The sequence below is a fragment of the Sprattus sprattus genome, assembly GCF_963457725.1.
Source record: "Sprattus sprattus genome assembly, chromosome: 9".
In the NCBI taxonomy this organism is placed as follows: domain Eukaryota; kingdom Metazoa; phylum Chordata; class Actinopteri; order Clupeiformes; family Clupeidae; genus Sprattus; species Sprattus sprattus.
In genome coordinates, this window is record NC_137928.1 from 24,984,109 (window position 1) to 25,007,044 (window position 22,936).

General features: G+C 40.7%; 2 protein-coding genes across 6 annotated transcripts in view; one reads left to right on the forward strand and one right to left on the reverse strand.

The window, feature by feature from the left end:
• The window catches only part of trip12 (thyroid hormone receptor interactor 12), a 63,551-nt gene extending 44,418 nt beyond the window's left edge, over positions 1-19,133 (reverse strand). Inside the window, exons 1-5 of one of the 5 annotated variants that reach the window (XM_080844693.1) lie at positions 18,960-19,133; positions 17,061-17,144; positions 14,337-14,367; positions 1,980-2,126; positions 650-778 (exon numbers count right to left, since the gene is read on the reverse strand). In XM_080844693.1, coding sequence (XP_080700819.1) covers positions 650-778; positions 1,980-2,077 — 227 coding nt within the window. In that variant the 5' untranslated portion in view covers positions 2,078-2,126; positions 14,337-14,367; positions 17,061-17,144; positions 18,960-19,133. Of the gene's footprint in view, positions 1-649; positions 779-1,979; positions 2,127-14,336; positions 14,368-16,187; positions 16,299-17,060; positions 17,145-18,959 lie in introns of those variants that run through there. The other 4 variants (XM_080844695.1, XM_080844697.1, XM_080844694.1 and 1 more) reach the window with 4 other exon arrangements.
• fbxo36a (F-box protein 36a) lies at positions 17,557-22,297 on the forward strand (the record flags this gene model as incomplete). Its single annotated transcript, XM_080844700.1, has 4 exons — positions 17,557-17,652; positions 20,088-20,196; positions 20,573-20,745; positions 22,079-22,297. 4 exons carry the CDS (start codon positions 17,557-17,559, stop codon positions 22,295-22,297), a joined length of 597 nt encoding a protein of 198 aa, XP_080700826.1.
• Positions 22,298-22,936: the final 639 nt, after the last annotated feature.

Consider the following 22,936-nt stretch of genomic DNA (forward strand, 5'->3'; position numbering starts at 1 on the left):
AGATGGCACTTGTTAGAGCAGTTCTTAACACAGTCCTGTACACAGGCCAAAATCACAAAGCCTCATTCACATTCAGGCCTGGGGTGAATAGCCACAGCCACAAAAGACTGATCAGAACAACCACCAATCAGCTGAGACTACTGCAAAAGCACAGACTAATCCCTCACGAGCATACACTTGCACCCCAAGAGGAAGAGGGAAGGGGAATTCAAGAACATGAAAAAGATTTGAGAATGAAAGAATAAGAAAGAGAGTGAGAAACAAACAATGGTGGGGGAAGGGGGAATACAAAAACAAAGAAAGGTAGAACGGTGTCAGAAAAATGTATATAGACAGACAGTCCTGCAATGAAGATTGGACCCAGATAGAGATATACATCACAAGAGGCAGACAGCTGGCCTACAGACACTGAGCAATGGAACAGACAGACAGTCAGACATCAACAGACAGACAGCAACAGACAGACAAGACACCAACAGACAGACAGACAGACAGACAGACAGACAGAGACAGACAGACAGACAGAAGCAAGCAACAGAGCGGTAGAGCGAGACAGGGCTGAGGCAGAGGGTGAGGGTAGAAAGGCAATAAAGAGTGAGAGAGAGAGAAAGACAGAGAGAGAGAGACAGAGAAAAGGATGGAGGGGTACCTTCTGGAGCTGTGGCCTCTGGAGGAGCCAGAGGCTGAGCTGGGTGGGGCTTTGGGAGCCTTAGAGAGGTTAGGTCTTCTACTTTCAGGAGGGGAATGTGCGTTATGTTTTACCTGCCCTGCCTGCAGCCTGTAAGACCACAGAGGACATGACTCGTGTGGGACAGGGCGGCAGAGCACATCCACACATAAGACACCACTGCCAGTCAACTTAAGATCACCACCCATTCACATATGCACACCATCATATACAACTACTGCAATGTGTTCGCACTCAGGCACAATCTTAACCTGTGGTAACATGTGGTGTGAGTTAAGATGGCAGAGTAACCTCCTGTGCATGTGTGATACATCTTTGATGTATGAGCCTTTCAAACCTCAGAAATGAATCTGTGTTTCAAAGGTGCCTGACTGGCCTGAGGGGTTGGCTTCCGGTTTGACTACATTGGGAATTAAGTGCTTTGAAAGATTGATGGTGGGTGGGAAAGTTTTAAAATTGCAAATTCCACAACTATGAAGAGCCACCTTAAGGTACTGTCACCTACCCCTCACCCATTTACCAACACATTGATGCAGTGTGACACATGTAATGCACTGACTAAGACATGTGAATTGCATTAGACAGGTTGCAAGTTCATTACATCATACACAGACATAGGCACACAGGCTCTCACTCAAAATACTTACAGTGGCTTACACTTCATATAAATTATATTTTACCTTTCAGTTAAATTCTTAACTTCTATAACCAGTATAGAAAATGTATGTGTATGTGTTGCCTTTAAAATGCAACCTATGGCCTTCATATTGCTAGAACTTTGCTTTACCAGCTGAGATGTAGAACACACACAAGCGCACACACATTAATGCTACACGATTCACACTGATCACAATCACGATTTCAGCCTGTGTAATTACATTACTGCAAAAGGCTGCGATTCATTTATATTAAAAAAAATTGCGTGTGTGAATGTGACAACCTATTCTCTGTTTGTGTGCAGTGTGCTTATTGTCTACACCCATAGTAAAGAGATGAGTGAGATCTAACCAATGTGGCAGCTCAATATGCACCCTTTATGGACAGGGTAACATCATTCCCATTGTTTTGACTGTCCAGTTAAATATTTAATATGTTGTTCACATGCCTGTCTAATGTGCAGTTGAAAGGGACAGTACTGAGCTGCTCAAGCAAGTACTCATGATCCCATTTGTTTATGTCAATAATCACGATATGACTTTCAACAAATCATGCAGCGCTCCAACACACCCTCTCTACCTCTTTCTTTCTTTCTCACCACACACACACACACACACACACACACGTGACTCACCTTCCTGTGGCAGTGTAGTCTTGTGGCTGGGCCGCAGCAGTGTTCCTTTGAGAACGTCGCAGTGACCCCCCTGGATTGGAATTAGGCCGGTTGGACATTGGCACCTCTCTCCTGAAGGGACATACCCTTTCTAGACACTACCATTCACTGCAGAGACAGAAGAAGAAAGAGACAGAAACAGAAACAGAAAAGGAGAGAGAGAGAGAGAGAGAGAATGATTAATGACAAATTAATTACAGATAATTACACACGTGTGTGTGTGTGTGTGTGTGTGTGTGTGTGTGTGTGTGTATATACTGTATGTGTAGGAGTGTGATAGAGACAGGGTGAGTGTGTCATTCAGCACTACATGTTTCAATCTGTTTCTCAATCTGTTTCTGCTACCGACACACAGCCTACACATATATCAACCCTGTTGCCAATCCTTCACCAAGCCCTGCTGCCCCAGACACACACTGAGCCTGACCTACATCAGCTACCTGGGGACTCTTCCGATGATCCCCCCCCAAAAAAAGATATGCAGACAGGATATACTTAAATCTATTTCATTGAGGTCATTGGCACAAAACTCAGACGTAGTCTGCGAACAATATTATGCAAAAGAAAGGTTATTACCTGTTACTTGTGACCTAATCTATTTTTTTCTGCATACACAATGTCCCTCCACAATGTTTTGTCTGGTGGGCAGAGCCTATTCTTGGCCACACGTGTAAACTCAAACACACATAGCCCATGTTTACAGATGATTTTGTCGCAGTGAGTCAGAGAAAAGGAGCATAGGAGCATAGGGGGACAGGGGGTGGAGGGTGGTGGTGTTGATGTAAACAAACAGACCACCAGGTCACTGAGGTCGTTGTGCAGCAGCTTAGCCACCTTCCGCCCAAACACTACAAAGCTCCGCCCCCCCACCCCCTCCCCCAATCAGAAGCGAGACAAAGCAAACGGTGGCCAGAGACTCGTCACGAGACAGAAGCTGATCAATGGCTGCTGCTGCTGCTTCTGATTCACAAGGGACTAGCAGGCATAGGGAAGGTAAGCAGGCCGCACTGTCACACTGATCAATACAACCACCACCAAGGGGAGGGGGAATGCAGACATTGTTGTGATCAAAGGAGAAAGACTGAGAGAAAAGAGGGGAGAGAAAGAGGAAGGTAAAGAGAGAAGGGGGAGGACAAAAACAGAAAGAGAGAGAGAGAGAGAAAGAAAATGGAGTGGGATCATGACGTGACATGGTGAGGTGCAACGAAAGAGGAAAAGGGTGCCGTCCTTTACGCAGATGCTAGTTTGAATTTAAGGCTTCTTCTTTTTAGCCATTTTAGGCACGGTCAATATCACATCATCACATAGGGCATGGGCTGAGCTGTGGAGAGAACAGCAGCTACGGTTAGACAGAGAGGTAAGGACAGAGGGAGAGAAAACAGAGAAAAATGGATGCAGAGAGAGAGAAAATAGGATGCAGAGAGAGAGAGAGAGAGAGCAAGAAAAACAAGAAGCCTCTGGGTGTCCTTGCGTTCTCCTCAGTGTGCTTGTGACATGGAGGATTCCAACAGAGCGGGCATTGCGTCGAAGAGCATCCATCAGAGAGAACCCACAGGACTGCTCACTCCCCTCTCCTCTCCCCACACTCGCTCTGACTGTCCTACCCTAGCCAGCCCTCTATAGCTCCTCTACAGTGGAGTTAGCTCCCTGCCATGCAACACTAAAGTCGTTCCACTAGCCAGTGCAAGTGCAGGCCAACCAGGGCTAAAGAACCAGGGCCCCAGAGTATTGCCCTACAACCCGCGTTGGTGTAAACATCACCCATACCGCGCATCATCACAAGCGAATGAGAAGTTCGGTTGAGGTATCATGTGATTAGGTTTGGATGCAAGGTACCCACCTACAGCAGAGCCGAATACATTTAGACAAAGGATATAATGGAAACCAAAGTGGCTGTTTGTTTGCTTTAGTTAAACTTCGCTTTGTGGAACAGTAAACACATTTTTCATAATGTAAACAGACTAGTCGGACACCTCTTTTGCTAAAAAAATTATCAATACAATAAATAGCATAGGCATAGTTTGCTGTAAGATATCGCGGGCTAATGTTACAGCCTCAGTTATTTAAATAAGTAACCTAGCCTATGTTTTAAGCACTGTTGGCTAGCATAACATGCTAATCGTTCCTTGCAATAAATTAGCTAAACTACCATCACATTCAGATTGGAAAGTCAAGATAACATCCATACATATTCAGTTCATTTAAGCCAGCAGTGGTTTGCACTAAAATATGCTGAGATTTGATCCTCGTTGTCGATGATGATATGCAGTGTCTGTAGCCTGCCTGTCATGTGACAAAATCACGTTAAGTTGTAATAGACTTTGGTTTTAATTAGGGCTGTAACGATACACCTACCTCACGATTCGATTCGTATCACGATTCTTGACCCACGGTTCGATACACCCCACGATATTATTATTATTATTATCTTTTTACCTCACGATTTTTAAAATATATTTTCTAATTCACATTAGAATAAGTATGAGCTATAAAAAAAATTAAGAAACAATTTATAACCAAATATTGAGGTTTTTATTACTCAAAGCAATGCTGTTGAAAAACATTCAACAAACTTCGGAACCTGTTATCTATCTGCAGAGCAAATGTCAGGCTCATAAAAAAACATTAACGTGAATTAATTGATGCTAATACTTAGCGCGGTCTCTATAGGATTTCCCATATACGTTAGCATTAAGCTAACGTATTTTCTACCACAGTAAAACATGCAATACTATGTGATTGTTTTTAGAAAACGAATGTTACGTGATGAGATTACTAAAATGTAGTCTGCATGTCTGCTCAGTTTAGCAGTGCTACCCAAGCAAAGGTTTGAAAAGAACTTCAAGCTTCAGACTTTCTGTTAGGGAAACAGCTTTCTATCTGCCAAGCAAATGGCAGGCTCATGACAACACGCACAACCTTTGGGAGCATGAACTGCACTGAGTAAATTTTGCGCAACAATTAACCCCAACGCTGAAGCAAGCAGCCGCCTTTACTAGCGAACCAAACTTTTTGAGGGCATGTCGCGGTTCTGCCTCCTCGCATCGCGATGCAGGTTCGTGGCCCAGAGTGTCGCGATTTCTCGGTTCGATCCAATATCGTTACAGCCCTAGTTGTAATGGAGTCTAGTAGTTCTACAACTCAAAGTGTCTGTTTTTAATGGCCATCAAAAGTATTACAAATCATGTCAGTTGTGCTCCCTACTTAGGTGTTCACCCACTTTTGAACCAAAAGTGGAAATGCGGCTTTTTTTTTTAGACATCCACAAAACCCAGCCCTGGTTGTTACTACCCATCATGTATACAGTATATGTGATATAAGTAGAGCCACACTAATTTCCATTTATTCATGCGGTAGGCTGAGTATCTCTTTTTGACTACGTATGGGACTAACTACACTCCTGGAAACAGCTGATCTTATATTGCTACTGCCACTTCCTTCTTTCATTTGAACTTTACCACTGCTGTAGCTAATGCTTGCTGGATTTAAACCTTTTCTAAAAAACTCTTACAGACATAATTTGGTAACTGCCTTTACACATTTTAATGGCTATTTGGTCACACCTAGTATGAACGTATATGCATTATGAGATTTGTATGAGGACCATGCTCTGGGCGATGAGGGTGTAGTGTTCCATGAAGTATGGCCCCTTTTAACATGTCAATGCATCATTCCACTCCAGAGATATTCATATATCCATCCCTACATTTATCTCATTCTCCACTCCATCAATCACTCTCTCCGTCCCTCTTCTCAGGGTCAAATACCTTCCCCTCTTTCTACCACGTGCCCAGCGGAAGCTTATACGCCCCCTATCTGAACAAAGGGCAAGCGGAGTGCAATGATCTAAGGTTGCAGTTGAAAGCAAGGCAAAAGTGTAAATAGCCTGAACACACAAACAACATGCCTTGGGAACGAGATGGGGTGGCATAGGACGTGTTGAGGAAACCCAACAGTGAAACCTCTACAGAGCTGGTACTAGATCACAGTGGCCATTATGGTTGGGTTGCACAACTTGTCAATGCCTAAATCTGTTTGTTCAAGTTATCCGCCAGTTTTCAAACATACAATTCTTTGTTTTGGATTTCTGAATGGTTAGGCGAAAGAAGACATTTCAGTGAAGTCACTCATAAACATGCAAAAAATTCAAACTAGGCTGTACCCAGCGTAAGTTTATCGTCATTGTAGTACATTGCCTCTGAAATACAGTTCATCACTGATTTTGCCACACTGAACATATGAATGCTTTATTGACGCCTTAGGCTTATAATATGACTATTTGTGAAATCATAATAACATTACAAATGCTGTTTGTTCCACACATAGATTTAATTATTTCATACAATGCCACTTTAAAGTATGTGAACCCATTGAGCAGTTAAGAGATTTCTGTTGTTTTACCATGATCATCATCACCAATTTTCCATAGATGAAAAGTCAGGTTTATGTTTATCAACTGCATGTACTTGTTTAGAGGCAATTGTGTGAGAAGCCAAAAAACTACATGAAACATGTAATTAGTGTACGTGTGAAAGTAAGTGAACCCCCAGCTGCATTGGTAACGTCAAGTAGGTAACAGATTCGGTGAAAACATATTTGGGTACTTAATAAACAGTGCTAGTAGTCATCAACCTAGATACAATACAGATCTCTGGTCAGATTCTTACGATTTTATTCGTCAATCTAATGGAGTTCACCAAGACTCTGACCAGCTTCGTCTCAGTAGCATGGGAAGGCAGACGGCAAGATGGACCTTAATGATGCCTGAGTGTCATAATACATATTATTTCAAAGACTAGCATATCACTTTTTGCAGTATTTTTTTTGATGGACATGTCCATGTAATACCTATAATCAATATTACTTTGAACTAATGGTGCCAGACATAATGTTATGTTATGACATTTGACAGCAAACTGTTGGTAGTTGCACACGCTTGACGAAGGGTATTCAGCTGGTTGTAATTTAGCAATCTCACCACTAGATGCCACTTAAAAAATTGATTTTTTTAACGTATTTACGTAATCCCAGCCGATGTTCTTGGGCACACCCAAACAAAAAACAATGATCTGGTTGCAGTTACTCTGGTGCAGTATAATTGCAAAATGTGAGGAGTGGAGGAAATTTAGTAAGTGCCCTTGAACTCTTGTTTGAACTGTTGTTAAGTTGAGAGGGGAGGTCACGGGAAGATAAAAAGCAATTCGAATATGTAAAAGAAAATACTTTTCACTTGCAAAAATAAAGTTGATTCTACTTGAAAAATTGAAATTGCAAGTGTACCAAAAAAGAATAAAGTAGTTCATCCAAACACTAATCTACATCATAATCTGATCCAATAAATGTGGATCAAGCACGATATATTTTTTATCAACGTAGTATAGTGATCTTTAGTATAGTGAGTCTACTGATTGAACTACTGACTAACTGATTTTTGTACCACAGGGTTATTTTTGATAGATTTGTTGCCTTGACCATACAAACTAGAGATACTCCGCTCAGCATTTTTGGGGGCGATCACCGATCACCAAAATCATGATCTGCCGATTGCCGATCACCGTAACGCAGCACGGCGTTAAAGGGACAGATCCACCTTCATTTTACAGCCGTAATATATTCAGGTTCATGTCTATATGTCTTGTTATTTATCATTTCTGTAGAAACCACGGTCATCAATCATTCATATTTATCCTACCAATTCATGTCTTGCGAGTGTGTGTGTGGAAAATAAATATCGTTCTTCTTTTCATCATTGGAACTTTGGCATTATTTGTTCTTACCGGACAATATGTGACGATGGGCTATTATAGCTTTCATACGGATCCTTTTGAGATCCATTCAGCGCAACATCTCCCTATTTTATGTGCACAATTTGTAGAAATTAAACTTAAAAAAAATTCCAGATGGGATAACTCATTTTGCTTGCCATCGCCAAGCTTTGCTCTGCTGTTGAGTGACCGTTTGCCGGGCACGCAGGTTGAAAAGTCTCGCAATTAATTTACGTCACGTGATCTTTTTTTGGCTTTTTTGATCGGTGCTTTTCACGATCACAGATCAAGCAATTTTTACCAATATCTGCCGATCATGATCGGTTGCCGATCGATCGGAGAATCACTAATACAAATTGATGTATTTAAGGCAAAACAGATGTACATCAAAAAGGAGGACTGGAGGAACTTGTTTAATAACTAATCTTTTTAGCTTTAGTAGTAATATCTTACTCTAACAACCCAATACAATACACTCAACAAAGCCTTAGTGAGCCATTTATCCCATCTATAGGTTGTTCAGCCATTCTAGAGCTGTCCTGGTGACATATGCTATTTTCCCAATAGTTCCCACAGTTCATGCAGCCTGATTGTTGAACCATGCCTCTTCTGGAAATACAACACAGAGGAGGGCTGAGATCTAGTGGCTTTAAATCCACCATCCCACATTTAATCAAGGGGAGGGTGGAGGTTGGATCTGATTTCACCTGGGAATAAATGGCCCAGTCAAATGGATGTTAGGCTGGTGGTTCCAGCAGTGGCACAAGCACACCACACAGGCCCGTTTGTTTACACAGCGTTTCAATCTCCATTGTCCATCTTTGATAGTGATGTGATGACAGGAGGCAAAGTAGAAGAGGTGTGGGCTGGTATGTAAAGGGCCCAAGCTCTACACAAATCCCTACTGTACACTGGCAGGGCAGCAGGGTCGGGGTTACCTGTGTGCTCCCCTCAATGGCTTTTAAGCACTTTTTAACAAAGCCACAGTCTCATATAGCAGAGCTTTTGCAGGGTCATAAGGTTTAGGTTGGAGGGGTTTTGGGTTCATCCAAAACAAACCAGAGCTCTTTAATTCACCTAGTACAGTTCCCATAACCTTTTCTTCCCACCAGGTACTGAGATATTTCTATGTTGCCATATTTCATCAGAAAGCTTTAGCTCTGCAATACTTTATCTCTGCTGCTTCAGATGTTACTTTAGCATCTTATCTGATCAGTCATTCCTCAAAGTATAACATGACTTGTAGCACTCCTAAACTCAGACATAACTATTTTGGTTAGTGCAATATTTAATGGACATTCTTTTCTAGTAGCCTATCGGGTTCAAATCACTTCAACTATGTCCCAACCATACACCGCAAAAACGGTCCTCCCATTTATCATCTTGGCAAAAAGTCAAAATATAAAAATGTAGTCTAGACCAGGGTTTCTCAACCCATGGGCCGCTGCCCATTGGTGGGCCGCGGAGCACTATCATTGGGCCGCGAAAATGTTTCAGATTATTTTTTTTTACCCATTGGTGGGCCGCGGGGCGAGTAACTGATTTTAACTTGAGAACAATATTAATTAAGAACGTCAAAGTTAAGGCGTACATCTATGATATTATTGTGGCCGAGATTAATGTGATACACATTTTTAATGCAGTTAACGCAACTTTGTTTACTTCCGGTGTGCGTTGACATGAAACCGGTGGTGCCTGCAGTCAGTTAGGCAGAACCGAGACGGTAGTGAAAGTTGGAGAGAGCTGAGTGATTGTTTAGCGGAAAGTTTCTGTTTAAGAGGCAAAATGACGGAACAATCGACAAATCTAAAGTTGTATGTAGCATTTGTCAAGCTGAATTTAGCTGTCACTGAAGCAACTCGTCTTTAATCACCTTAATGCAAAGCACCCGACAGAAAGCAACCTCAGGTTAGATGGTCGCCAACCCACGCTATTCTAACGATTTACCGTGGAGTGGCAACATTGTGTTTCGCATATTCCTTGCTTGACGGCGAGAGAGCACGAAACATATACCATTAAACAACAGTGTCTAAAATACACGCTGTCTGAGGTGATTACTCGTAAATGTATAGGATTCGACGGACGTCAGTAACGTTGCATTAGTGTTGTTTTTGTGCGTTACCATTGGAGTGGATATGCTTTTCTGTGGACAGCTACCAACTCAAACGACTGCCCAGGAATGATTGGTGCTATTTATGTTGATAATAGATTGCAGCCACAGATTTAATTCATTATTTAAATTATTCTAATCATTATATTGCCCTATTTGAACCTATTTGTTTGCATGTCTGAAGCATCACTTATTTGAATTAGGCCTAGCTGAGTGGTCTTGTTTGCATGTTCCATCACTTGTTTTGAGTACATGCTATCTTTTGGATCCTGACTTGCTTGTTGTGCACAAATAGGCCTAGGCCTACAGCAATTCAGTTCTCTGTGTGTATTTATGTTGTTTTCGGGTGCACAATACAATTTTGATGCAATATCTAGAGTTAGATTTTCTTTTATTTCTTCCTAGGCTTCCACCTGTGGCAGGTGCTGATGTTGCTTTTTCTCACACATAACAATCACTTATTAATTAGAATTAATGGATTATAGATTCAATTAGCCTAATGGAATATAGATTCGCTAAAATAAGCGGGGTGTCTGTTGGGCCCCTACCTGTTACAAATACAAAAAGTTGGGACTCGGAGTCAAAAAGGTTGGGAACACCTGGTCTAGACCAAATATCTCAGTGACAATTAGTCTATACATCAAAACAGCATCATCATTTCTTAACCAAATATTTACGAACAGATACACAGTAAGCAAAGAGTCCAATTAGGGCTGGGCGGTATGACGGTATATGCCGTGTGACGGTATGAATGTGTCTACCGGGAGAGATTTTGCGATAGCGTTAAAACCGTGATACTTTTTTTTTTTTAATAATATTTTTATTAGTTTAAATTCATATATTCTAATTACACACCGAAAGAAAACGTATTTCTAAATATTTATTAATGTTTATGGTGACACACCAGTACGTTTTCGCCTGCGTCAATTATAAGCACTTCGTTCCACTCACAGCCTTGGTTTTCGAGATGATCATATGCTTTCCTCCTGCTTTTACATATACCGGTCTAATTTCTGTAGAAATGACTGTCATGTCTCGACAAGCAATGTTTCGACAAGCAAGCGTTAATCTAACTAGTGTTATTTTTGTTTAATTTGGATATTTTGTGGGCTTTAATCGCTGGCCAAATCGCATGGATCTCCCGCACAATTTCTCAACTAGTGCCTTTCATATTGACATAGGTATAGGAAAAGCGGAGTTGTAAACCGAATAAATGAGGCAGCAGGCAAGGAAATTACATGGAATCATTGTTTCATACAGCGCCAGGCATTGGCACTGAGCAAAGCTATTCGCGTTGTAAACTTCATTAAAGCCAGCGCACTTAACAACCGGCTGTTTGATCAACTGTGCTATGAATTTAGACATGACATTCATGCGTTCCTTATCCAAAAAAAGTCCGCTCTTGCCGAATTATTCACTGATGATTGGTTTATCAATCTGTCTTATCTGGCCGATATCCTTTCATCCCTCAACGCGCTGAACTTGAAATTACCGGTAAGACTTGTCTGTGGTGTCTTATAAAACGTGAGTTTTATTAAAGCATAGCGTGTGTAATGTGTAGCTATTTCATTCCGTTTGTTAACATTTCCTGCTGTCTGTGTCTGACCGTAGAGATTGCAGGGGAGTAAAATGCTCCGCTGCCGAAGTAGATTACATGTTTTTAACTACGGGGACGGGTTAATTCCCTTTCCTTTACGTCTGCTGCTGGTTAGGAAATACAGACAGCCGGAAAGGTTAACAAACGGAATGAAATAGCTACACATTGTGGTGTTCGTCGCCGGGACGAATAACATGACTCACTAGTCGCTATGTTAACAATGAATGGCTCTTTATTCAGCACATGTGTAGCATCTCTTAAGTGCAATCAAAATGGTGACGGCGCGTATATGCGCGTACAGGTTTTATACTGAACGTAAACACTATCACGCATGACATCACATGACACACATTACGGTTATTTTGTACCATTTCTTTATTAAATTTACAGAAACATCGATACCATGATATATACCGTACTGTGATATAAAATTACTCATACCGTGATAGAAGATTTTGTTGCCATATCGCCCACCCCTAAGTCCAATGATGAGCAAAATATGGTATTTGCAATTTCAACTGAATGAAGAGGAGAATATCAATATAGCCTTTAAGGTATAGATAATGATTTGCTCTAATTGATTTTGTAACTATAATAACCCCCAACATGTATTTGCAATAGGACTAGTAAGATTCATAATGATATCAATGATTGGATTTTTTTGTTTTGTTTTGTATTCTACATTTTATGTGGCCTAGTCTAGGAATTCTGCACACAGAAACAAAGCTATAAACCATTTCAGCTACGGGTGGAACACGCCTCAAAGACAGCATGTTATACCTACATCCAGTGCAGGTAACAGTTAGCATAATGCATTGTAAGCAACCAGGCGACTTAAATTTAAAACTGAGCAAGGATTATAAACAGTTACAATACCCATTCAACAATTTACAGGCAGAAGCCAGCATGCAAGAGCTGTAGTGTTAGCCAGCACATAAGCTGCTAGCTAGGATATTAGCATACTACTGGCATGACGCCACAAAAGAATCCCTTTGACAATGTTAAAAGGTGAATAAAACAGATAAACATAAATTCACCAGGTTACCTGACATTCTGACAATCAACTATGACACCAAATGGCATGGTTAGTAAGCCCAAACCTGACAATAGCATACAATCATTTAGATGGACAATTCTGTCTGTCTATGGCAATTAAGTTGAAGTCCTTTAGCATGCAGAAAAAGTGGGTAAGCCCTCACTTTCAGAATTGACTTGATTAGCTCATACTGTGCCCAGAGCCTAAAGCCATTTTCCCAAATGTTTTCTTTTGGTTTGTTGATGAAACCTTTCCGTTTTTCGCCGTTAAAACAGACTAAAATGGACTGTGCATTACTGTTGTCAGTGGCCTTTTTTTGGCTGGTTCTCCTCACTTGATGAATCAAAAATATGTAACATCTCCAGTCAGTTACCAAAATTAAAGGGCATACACATTTCTATTTCAATAATCAAGAATAAATGATTAGGCAAAAGGGCTTAGAGAGCTTGGTTACATGGCTAAAATGTACATAGAGCATGATCACTGCCTAATTCTACCCCAACCAAGAGGACATCTCAGTCAATTATCATGCTGATATATAGGGATCTTTAACAACTAGTCCTATTAAGAACCCATGGAGATGACTGCAATGCCAGATAGACTTGCGGCAAGAGAACACAACCACCTCATCATTGAGCTAATAGTAGCACATAGTATCATTAATAGATACCTAGGCCGGCACCAAATTCAGACATCTATGCAAAGCTCCAAAGCAGACACAAATTGACTAGTTAAACTGAATTTTGTGTTTTGCTCAAGGAAATGAAACCAGGAAATCAGACTGACTAGGAAACGCATCGTTCCAAGATAACCTTGTGACCTCCTAAAGAACTACTGCTGCTGCCCTGTTAATATATTTCCATTGTGATGTAATGCCAAAATATGGCTTGAGGTTCCAGGTTCGACTAGGCTTCATAGCAGGATATACATACACTTCAAAAAGCCTATTAGGAACTTTGCCTTGCTAATCACGTAAACCTAGGTTTCTTTTCACTAAACATCAATCAACACTGATCAAGCTGAAGTAAGAAATGACAGTTATTGGGCTTGCCCACAATGACAAAACAAACAGGCCACACCTAGAAAACCTCACAATGGATTCAAGTCATAAGTGACAGGTAATCTAAGTGAGTCCTCTAAATATTAACAATATCACTGTTAATATGTCACTATGCTCTGAAATAAGAGGCATTATATTAAAGATTAAACAACTATGGTTACATTCACAGTAAACTGCTTAGGCCTATATGTTACTCAACAGCATGCAGTCCTGTCCTAAAATGGTGGCAGCCTCAGCACAGATACTCCATTACAAACTGGTATGCTGGCAAAGAGAGTGCCTGTGTTATGACCTATCTTTTTGTGAATTGATTACCACCCATCACCAAATGTTGCCAAAATGTTCTTTTGCAGTGGGAAATGGGAATCTCACATTGGTCCCCATTGGACACGGTCACTCTCCTTATGAAGGTAGCTGTACAACCTGACGGCTTTAAAGATGAATGGGTCTACAAACATTGACAACCTACAAGTTATGTGCAGTATCAGTGGAATACACTGTGTAAGTGGTGCTACAGCAGACTGAAATCTATGTAATCCATGACACAGATCTGTTTTATCTGTTTTTAACACAATCATCTTCTGAGAGTTACCCATAAGATGGAACAGATCCCCCCACAGCCCCCCAACAAAGACTGTCTACAAACACAATGCAATCACCACCACCAGTCTCAGAAATTGCAGCTGTTCTCTACAACTCTACCAACCCCACACCGTCTGGACAGGAGACCCGGTCACCGTAGGAACTTACCAGCCGTGTGCAAATGCCCCCAACCAGCAGCCTAGGGTGACAAGGGAGGGAGGGGTGGGGGGGAAGTGGGGAAAGCAAATGGGGAGAAGGGAAAAATACTTTTTTGTGAGCTTTACATATGCAATAACTACAATCATGCATTTGTGGTTGGTCATTAAGGTGAGCAAACGAACACGGCGTCCATATTTGATTTGACAGTTTATATAAATGGGAAGTGGTGGAAAATTACAATACATAATAATCATGAAGGGAGCGGCCATTTTGTTCAGCGATTTATCATCTTGTCCCTCTAATTTCAACTACTTATCAGTCAAAATTCTATAGGTTTGGTACAATAAAATAACTTGGGCAGTTAATATAATCCTTGATTTGGAAATAATTCTTCAACACAGAGTGAGAGACAAATATCTTACACACAACTGGTCACTTACTTTCCCATCATAACTTAAGGGTGACCCTAATCAAAAGGCAAAAATGAAACTGCTTCTTCATGTTCCTCATAATTTCTTTTCTCTGACTAAGAGAAACTGTGGGCCCTTCCATTAAACAGTTTCTGGCTAACCTAAATCTCATTAACCAAAAGAAAATGGAGGGTATGCTTAAACTATCCATTAGAGAAACCTCTTCACTGCTGACTGGATTCCCCCCACCCCATATGGTTGACCACGTTTTCAGCCAAAAAAAATGATTACATCACTACTAGACAACCCCTGCAATGTAAGCCAGTTACGTGAACTTCTAAAACACCTTACTGCAATAGCCCAAATTGATACGTTGTCTGAAATGAATCAATCAATAAACGTTCTGTCAAACCGACAACTCGGCACAAGAAATGGCTTACCTGACTTCACCAAAATGACTATCAAAACAACACATAAATCTAACAATTACTAACTTACTCCGTACGTACCAGTTTTTTCAACCCACCTCAACATCGGTTTAATCTGACAATATAAATGCGAATACACACCTCAAATAATACATTCTTAAAACTTTAACGTTATGTTAGCCAGGTTGTCGTCAACATGAAAATACGACATAATCATCAAGGCCATTTTAGGGCCTGCAAAACATCCACGGTTTCGGTCATCTGCACTGATCTTCATACAATTTGAAAACAGACGACTGGATGGGTTGTTTCACCAAGTTATTATAGTTCAAATACGAAACAAGTGTAACAGTAAAAACGCGAAATAGTGTATAAGTGTATCTTACTTTCGCGGAGAGGCCTTCGTCTGACGTACTTAGCTGGCTAACTCACAGACACCGGTCTCAATTTTGTACACTGGAACGGACGATTACTTAGCGACACGTTTCATTCTTAAGGCAAATGCGGGTTTAGGTGTGACTTTAAACATCCGTTGCACAACTTAACATATTACAAGAAGAAAAACGAATGACGGCCAAATATGCGCAAATGCGTAGTAAACATTTCCTATGCGGTCACTAAGTGGTCATGTAATGCTAACAGTAGCTAGGTTTATGGCTAACACAAGACTAAACTCATTGATGTCAAAACAGTCCCAACACATAATGTCTGGCTAGCAAGCTAACGTACACATCGGTAACCCAACAGGCAATCACCTTCCAAATTCTATCCAATGACAACACTAACCTTAGCAAGCAATGCAGTGAAACTACTAATGTTAGCCAGTATCTTTTTATTACCAAGATAGCTCAGCATAAACAGCTAACGTTCGCTAGCTGACAAGCTAACCAACTTAATTTAATATAAAGGGTAGGAAGGAATGTGTTATGCACTCCTAAGTAAAACACGATACCAATGCTACACACTATTGTCGTGAAAAATCGAGTTAATATGTAAGGGGTTTCAAAGAGTGGATAACTTACTGTTCACTATCATGTCCTGTGTGAGGTTCCTTAATAACATAAACTAACGTTAAGGCTTGTCGACGTGTATAGACGCAGGGCTTAACAAACTACGTAAACAAATGCTTTGCTTGTTTGACCAAATGAGGTCCCAATGATTTGGCTAAGCAGTTGGCTAACAGAGCTGTGTTAGCATAGCTGGGCAGTCTGTAAATCAACACAGCCATCTAGAGCAGACTTCGTTCTGCAAATAAGAGCAAAGGCTAGCAAATTAACGTTAGCTGTCGATTTCCATATATTTTGTTGATCTACAGACAACTTCACTGCTAGTCTGACGAAGAAATGACAGAAAAGGTGAATTTGACAGTAGAGAAACCGGATTGTTGTTTTTTTTGTACAATAATAAATCTTCCTCAAAACACCTTATGAAAGAGTCATGGCCAGACACTGACAATTTTTCAGCAGCTCTTCGATTAACATATTTAGCTAGCTAGCAACTGGGCTAAATGGTTAGCTTGCTAACTTAGACAACTAACGTTAGCAGGCTACCCATTGAAAACACGTCTTCTTTTGACAATACATATTTGCATTCAAACACTACCATCGTCGAAATGCATAACGCAAAACCAATAACATTTACCTAGAGTGGTACCCTGTGTCTATCATACAAATCACCAGGCAATCGTGAAACGAAATGGCCTCTGAACCTTCTTTAGTGCTTGCATCACAGACACAAAAAAACAGGAAAGCAGGAACAGGATTCGAGAGATGACAATTGGAAACCATTTTTTTCGCTAGACGGCTCGCCGTTCTTAACAAACGTTCTCGAGAGAACTATTGATGTAATGGATTGAGATGTTCCTGTATGTTATGCTGGTAAAAATTAATTGTTACCTATATCTTCCAGTATTGTTGCTGTTACACAGTGCTGCAGCTTCACTCTCTCAGCTTTACCTTCATCAGCTGAGGGACCTGCAACTGCAATGTACGTCCGCTCAAGCGTGCCACATTCGTCCGCTAGGGACTATTTTAAAAACAAAACCTGCGCATTTCCTTTCACATTAAAACAGATACCCCAAGTTCTTTAGTAATACATTAAAATCAAAGTAATATATCCCATACAGTAAGTCATTACATTTGACTAGGTAATATTGATCGTTTACTTCACTGAATATATATCAATGCGCCAGGTCGTGACCCCTTAATCTTCACCATTTCAAGCTTTTCGTAAATATATATATCAAAACATATTAATATATAATTCAATCATCATTAATTTAAATGCAGATTCCCACCAAAGACTAAAAAATCATTAGATGTCACACAAAGCGAATCCTTTGATCAAAACGCTGTCCTGTTCGTTGTCATAGAAACGGAGTAGCGTCTCAACATGGCGTCTCTACTTGGCAGTACAGTGTTTGAAATAATTGGGCAGGGAAAGTCTCCTTCAAAAGATTTTTTCCAACTTGTCATAACGAAAACTGAGGTAAATAAATATAAATCCGATTTAATGGTTTTCTAAATATCACGCTAAAAACAGCATCTGTGGTGTTTATGATACAAGAGCTATGCATCTGTAAGGCTATGATAGCATAGCTGGCTAACTCGTAATTCAATTCCTTTGAATTGTAAACGACAAGTAGGTAAATAAGACGTACCATAATTTGTGTCTTTATTCACCAACTCTATAAGCAAATAGTTTGTATTGGCAGATTATAACTTCTCCTGGATACCCATGACAGCATTGAAAAGTAGTGTTAGATGAAAAACGAAAATGTAAAAGGTAGCTAGCGAGTTGCCATTGTCTGAAGTTAACGTTAGCCATCCAATCGCGATGTGTCAGGACCTTGATGTAAGTCAACGTGCAATTGACAAGCAACCTCGAATAACATTACATCAGTTTCCTAGTTCGAAACCTTGTTTTCTGTGATGTTACGCATAACCCACTGTGTCCACTACGAAGGTAGAGTTGACGTTAGCCAAGTCGGCGTGCTTAGCTAGAACAGCTTGTTCCTAAAATTGCCATAGATAACGTTAACGTCTACTCTGGGTAATTGAATAGCTGGCAGGCAACCATCAAATTCATGTCCAAACTGATAGCTTGGTATGTAAGGATAGCTTGCTAGCTATGTACTTTTACGTTAACTGTAACTTAGTGTTTCTGTGTTGATTCGATACAAGTTAACTGATAAATCAGCAAAGTTAAGCAACAGCTAATTTCTAAATGAATCGGGTTCACCAATACTGCGAAATAGTAAAGTTAGCCTAACCAGCCTCACCCTCGTCATGATTTCCCTATTCCTCGCCAAAGCAGTACATTGCTAACGTTACCCCAATATGCTGCTGTCAAAAGACAGTAACACCGAACGATGACTTGATATTAAAGTAAGTAACGTTAGTTACGTTATAATACACTCCACAACTAACCGGCCAAATTATCCATTAAGTTAAACCCTGTCATCTCGAAATTCTAAAGTTACGTCTTTAGAACTCAACAAAACAGCAAAAGAAGCTAGCGTGTCAATTAGCAAAGGCTCTGAAATACTGACATTATCTAAGGCAGCTAAGTTAGCTAGCTAGGTGGCTATAATAGTAGCTAAGCTAGGTGAGTTATTCTACACATCTAGTAAAACAGACTTTCTTGACGAAATTTGAGACAAAAGAACACTTTCATTATACCACGACTTCGCTGGTCTTGGTCATATATCGACAACTAACTCTTGAAGACATGGGAAGGAACATACATGACGTTGACGTTTTCAGGGTCAGCTCTCTCAGAGTTTGTCAACTTACAATTTTGTCTGTCGAGGTTACTGTTTTCTTGTCAAAGTATCTATTCAGGCATGGGCCCAGCAGGTCAAGAATCTTCTCAGTTAAAGAGCAGTTGACAGGTGGTTTCTTTCATCGTTCTCGTGACTTCTGTAACGTTAACGTCGGTGATGTGCGAGTGCTGACTTGCTGCCTCACCAAGTTATCAGCCATGGATGACGCTCGAGCAACGTTCGGCCTGTTGACGCTTTGGCAGTGGTGGTGTGTCTGTATACCCTGCCTACACGATAGTCTGGCCTCTACATTTTATTGTTTGTAGATATTTCACCATGTGGATCATTGGAAATAAACCAAAGAATGCTACATAATTTGTATAGGTGAACCTGTATAGGTTTAACCAGCCTATCCAGTCACCACCACCCATAATTGCCCCTATTTTATCTTTGCATTCAATGTGTGCATGCTGACACGTTGAGACGTTTTGTGTGGATCTGTTGACGATTTATAGAGACTGTCAATAATCTGACACAGAACAGACACAAAGAAAAAGTTCGCAGTGATATTATGGGACCAATCATACAATTTAAAAATCCCATCAGTCAGAGTTACATCATCATTACTAGTCCAGAAGCATTTTCATATTTGGCGACTAAAACTACTAACTACACCTTGAACAAGTCCAGAATCATATTCATTTTAGCCAACTAAAAGTACTTACTTCACATTTATCAGGAGCCTATATTTTATCTCTTGAGTGAGCCCTGATCTATGTTTTGTTTTTACTGTTTTGGTTCAGGTCAGGCTTGGGGTGAAACTTTCACTATGTTCATTTTGCATTCTGTTGAAAGAACCAAGGGGACATTATCTAACTTGATAAAGATCAAATTGAAGTTCAACCATTCAGTGAATTGTAATCCAATTATAAGTGTTTTCAATTGTATGCTTCTCTAGTGAAGACCTTAACTTTGTAATCTAATTATGTCTTAAAATGTCATCAGTTACTTAACTTTAAATGTTGTCACAGATACATGCTTAACCCCTAAAAGTAGTTATTTAACCTATTTATATCGATATGCATTAGATACATCCCAAACTCTGAAACTCCTGGTTTTATGCCAGAGCTCAAATGTGCTCTTTGCTGTGTTGCCACAGGTAATATGGAGGTCGTGGAAAATCTCCTTGCGGACGGAGTTCCGGGGTGCAGCACCGGGAGAGATGAAGGAATCCTACAATGACTTCTTACATGACGCAGGGCTGCAAAGTAAGATTTCCAGGAGTCCCCAAGATTGGCCTGGTCACCAGTCTGTAAACAGGCCAACAAACCATTTAACCTACACTAACTAGACATTGTTTACATTGGGGATATAATTTTGACTGGCTGTTTTCACAAAAGTCTGAGTATAATTTAGACTTATATCTAGAGTATGTGTGTGTTTCATCTCCTTAAATGCAATACATGTTAGCTTTTAAGTGGTCTACAATTCAAGACTTGGATACCTTATCTTAAATCACATCAGGTCAGTGTAGATATTTTCCAACAAACAATATGGGACCCAGAACTAGGCATAACTTTAGAGAGTAGCAGCATTTAAAGGTCCCCTTCGCAGTTTGACACCTGACAGGGTCTCCGTCTTCAGACCAGGTGGGTGTGGTGTTTGGCCTACACACCCTTGAGCACTGTAAGGCCTTGTGCGAGGGACACTACGACTACTTGCAGCGACTGCCCGACCAGCTGTTGCTCCGTATCCTCTTCTACCTCAGCTTCAGGGATGTCGGTCGTCTAGCACAAACCTCCAAAAGGTTCTCTAAGGTAAGGTCCATCTTGTGTTAGGGCACGGTTAGGGTATTTGGTTGATCAACCGATGTGTATGTGTGAGCTTAGATGACTAATTGATTCCACTTTCTTCTAAGTTTAAATGTGTTTGACTGCTACAATAGGGAGAAAGACATGGAGAAAAAGAATGACAACCAAACTCTTATTGCATCTAAGCCACACCTGGCAGAATAATACTGCATTATTTCCTCCTTTCTGAATAATACTGCATTAGCATATCATAGCAACAGTGTGGTGGTTTGAAGCAACATCTTTCAAATACACAGTACAGTACATCTCTCAAATATCACCACTGCTCTGCGACATTATTTGATTTAATAACACATTGCAAGCACGTATTTATGGGTGGTGTAGATTAATACGTGCTTGCAATGTGTTATTAAATCAAATAATCTGTTAATGTCGCAGGGCAGTGGTGATATTATATGCTAATGCAGTATTATTCAGAAAGGAGGACATCTGCCAGGTGTGGCTTAGATGCAATAAGAGTTTGGTTGTCATTCTTTTTCTCCATGTCTTTCTCCCTATTGTAGCAGTCACACACATTTAAACTTAGAAGAAAGTGGAATCAATTAGTCATCCAACAGTCTTTCCAGTACCAGGTTTTCAGCTACCAGTTGAGCCTCTTGGCCTTTGTGGACCACACAGGGCAATATTGACCTACAGGAGCACATCATGGCATTAAAGTGGGAATCAGCATGGCCGATGCTTTGTACCAGGCTGCTGCTTGTTTGTTTGTTTAATTCTGGAGATCCTTTCAACTTTGACCCCCCCTTTGGATTTCCCAAGGCAGACCATCTGGCCACCTGTAAAACCAGTAAAACCTCACCCACTCTCGCTCACTGACTCACGTTCGTTCTCTCGCTAGGGCTGATAATCTGCCAATCATCCGGCTAGGGAAGGGTGGTGTCAAATGGGGGGGGGGGGGGGGGGGGTGGCAGACCTTTGTCTTCCATGTGAATGATTGTGTGTGTTCTCTCTACTATGCCTTTGGGATCTGTTTGGTGACATGATTGTGTGTGTTCTCTCTACTATGCCTTTGGGATCTGTTTGGTGACACTGGTCTCCAGAGAGTTGTATCCTTCGTGTGAATGTGCACAGGTCTGCATTACACATCTACCATTACAACCATTTACTTGGACAGTTTCCCATCATGTATTATGATTTAACAGTCACATGAACCTGTGTGTGTGTGTGTGTGTGTGTGTGTGTGTGTGTCTGTGTGTGTCTGTGTGTGTGTGTGTGTGTGTGTGTGTGTGTGTGTGTGTGTTTGTATGCATGCGCACACCCATCTGTGTGTATGTCTCAGCTCTCAAACTCTTCTGAGCTGTGGGAACAGACCGTGCGTGTGCGCTGTGACGAGCTAACGCCAGCCATGGAGGGGCTGGCCAACGCCATGGGCTGGAGGAAGATCTTCTTCACCTTCTTCCATGACCAGCGGCGTGGCTCAAAAGCAGGCCTGGCCACAGATGCCCTGCCCCCAGCCACAGCCCTGGCCCAGGCCTCTGCTACCAAAGCACCTGAGTGAACTCAATGTCAGGGTCACACTGCAAACAATCACTTTTAAATAAGCACTTTTTAATAAGCATTTTTTTGTTCTTGGATGAATTTTATTGTGTGTATTTATGATTTTTTTGTTTTATATATACCAAACCATTGAATATGAGTGTGAATGTTCGATCATTTTTTTATACTGTTGATATATGTTTGAAGTGCCAAGGGCAGCTGATGGTGAAAACCTTTCTGCTGTGAGAGATGTTGTAACATTGCAAATTTTGTACTCCACTTTTTGTTGTTTTACTCTATGAATAAAAAAAAAAGAGTGAATGAATGAATGTGTTTTCTTTTCCTTTCGAATTTCACTCTTTGTACTTTTTTTCCTTGAACTTGTGGTGAGTTTATGGTGACGTGGTGGCTAGCCAATGGACTAAAATGGGAGCACTTTCTAATAGAAACAGCTTGCTAGAAGCCCACAAAGAGGAGGACTTTTTTTGAGGAACCACCTACGCACATGGTTATTTCTTGTCTTAAACATCTAAAACAACAATTGGAGACAATTTCAACAATTTCATTATTTCAGGGGCCGTATTCACAAAGAATCAGTGTCAGTTTTAAATTTAGGACTCCTATTTTTTTTTACTGAGAGCAATTCACAAAGTATTTTATC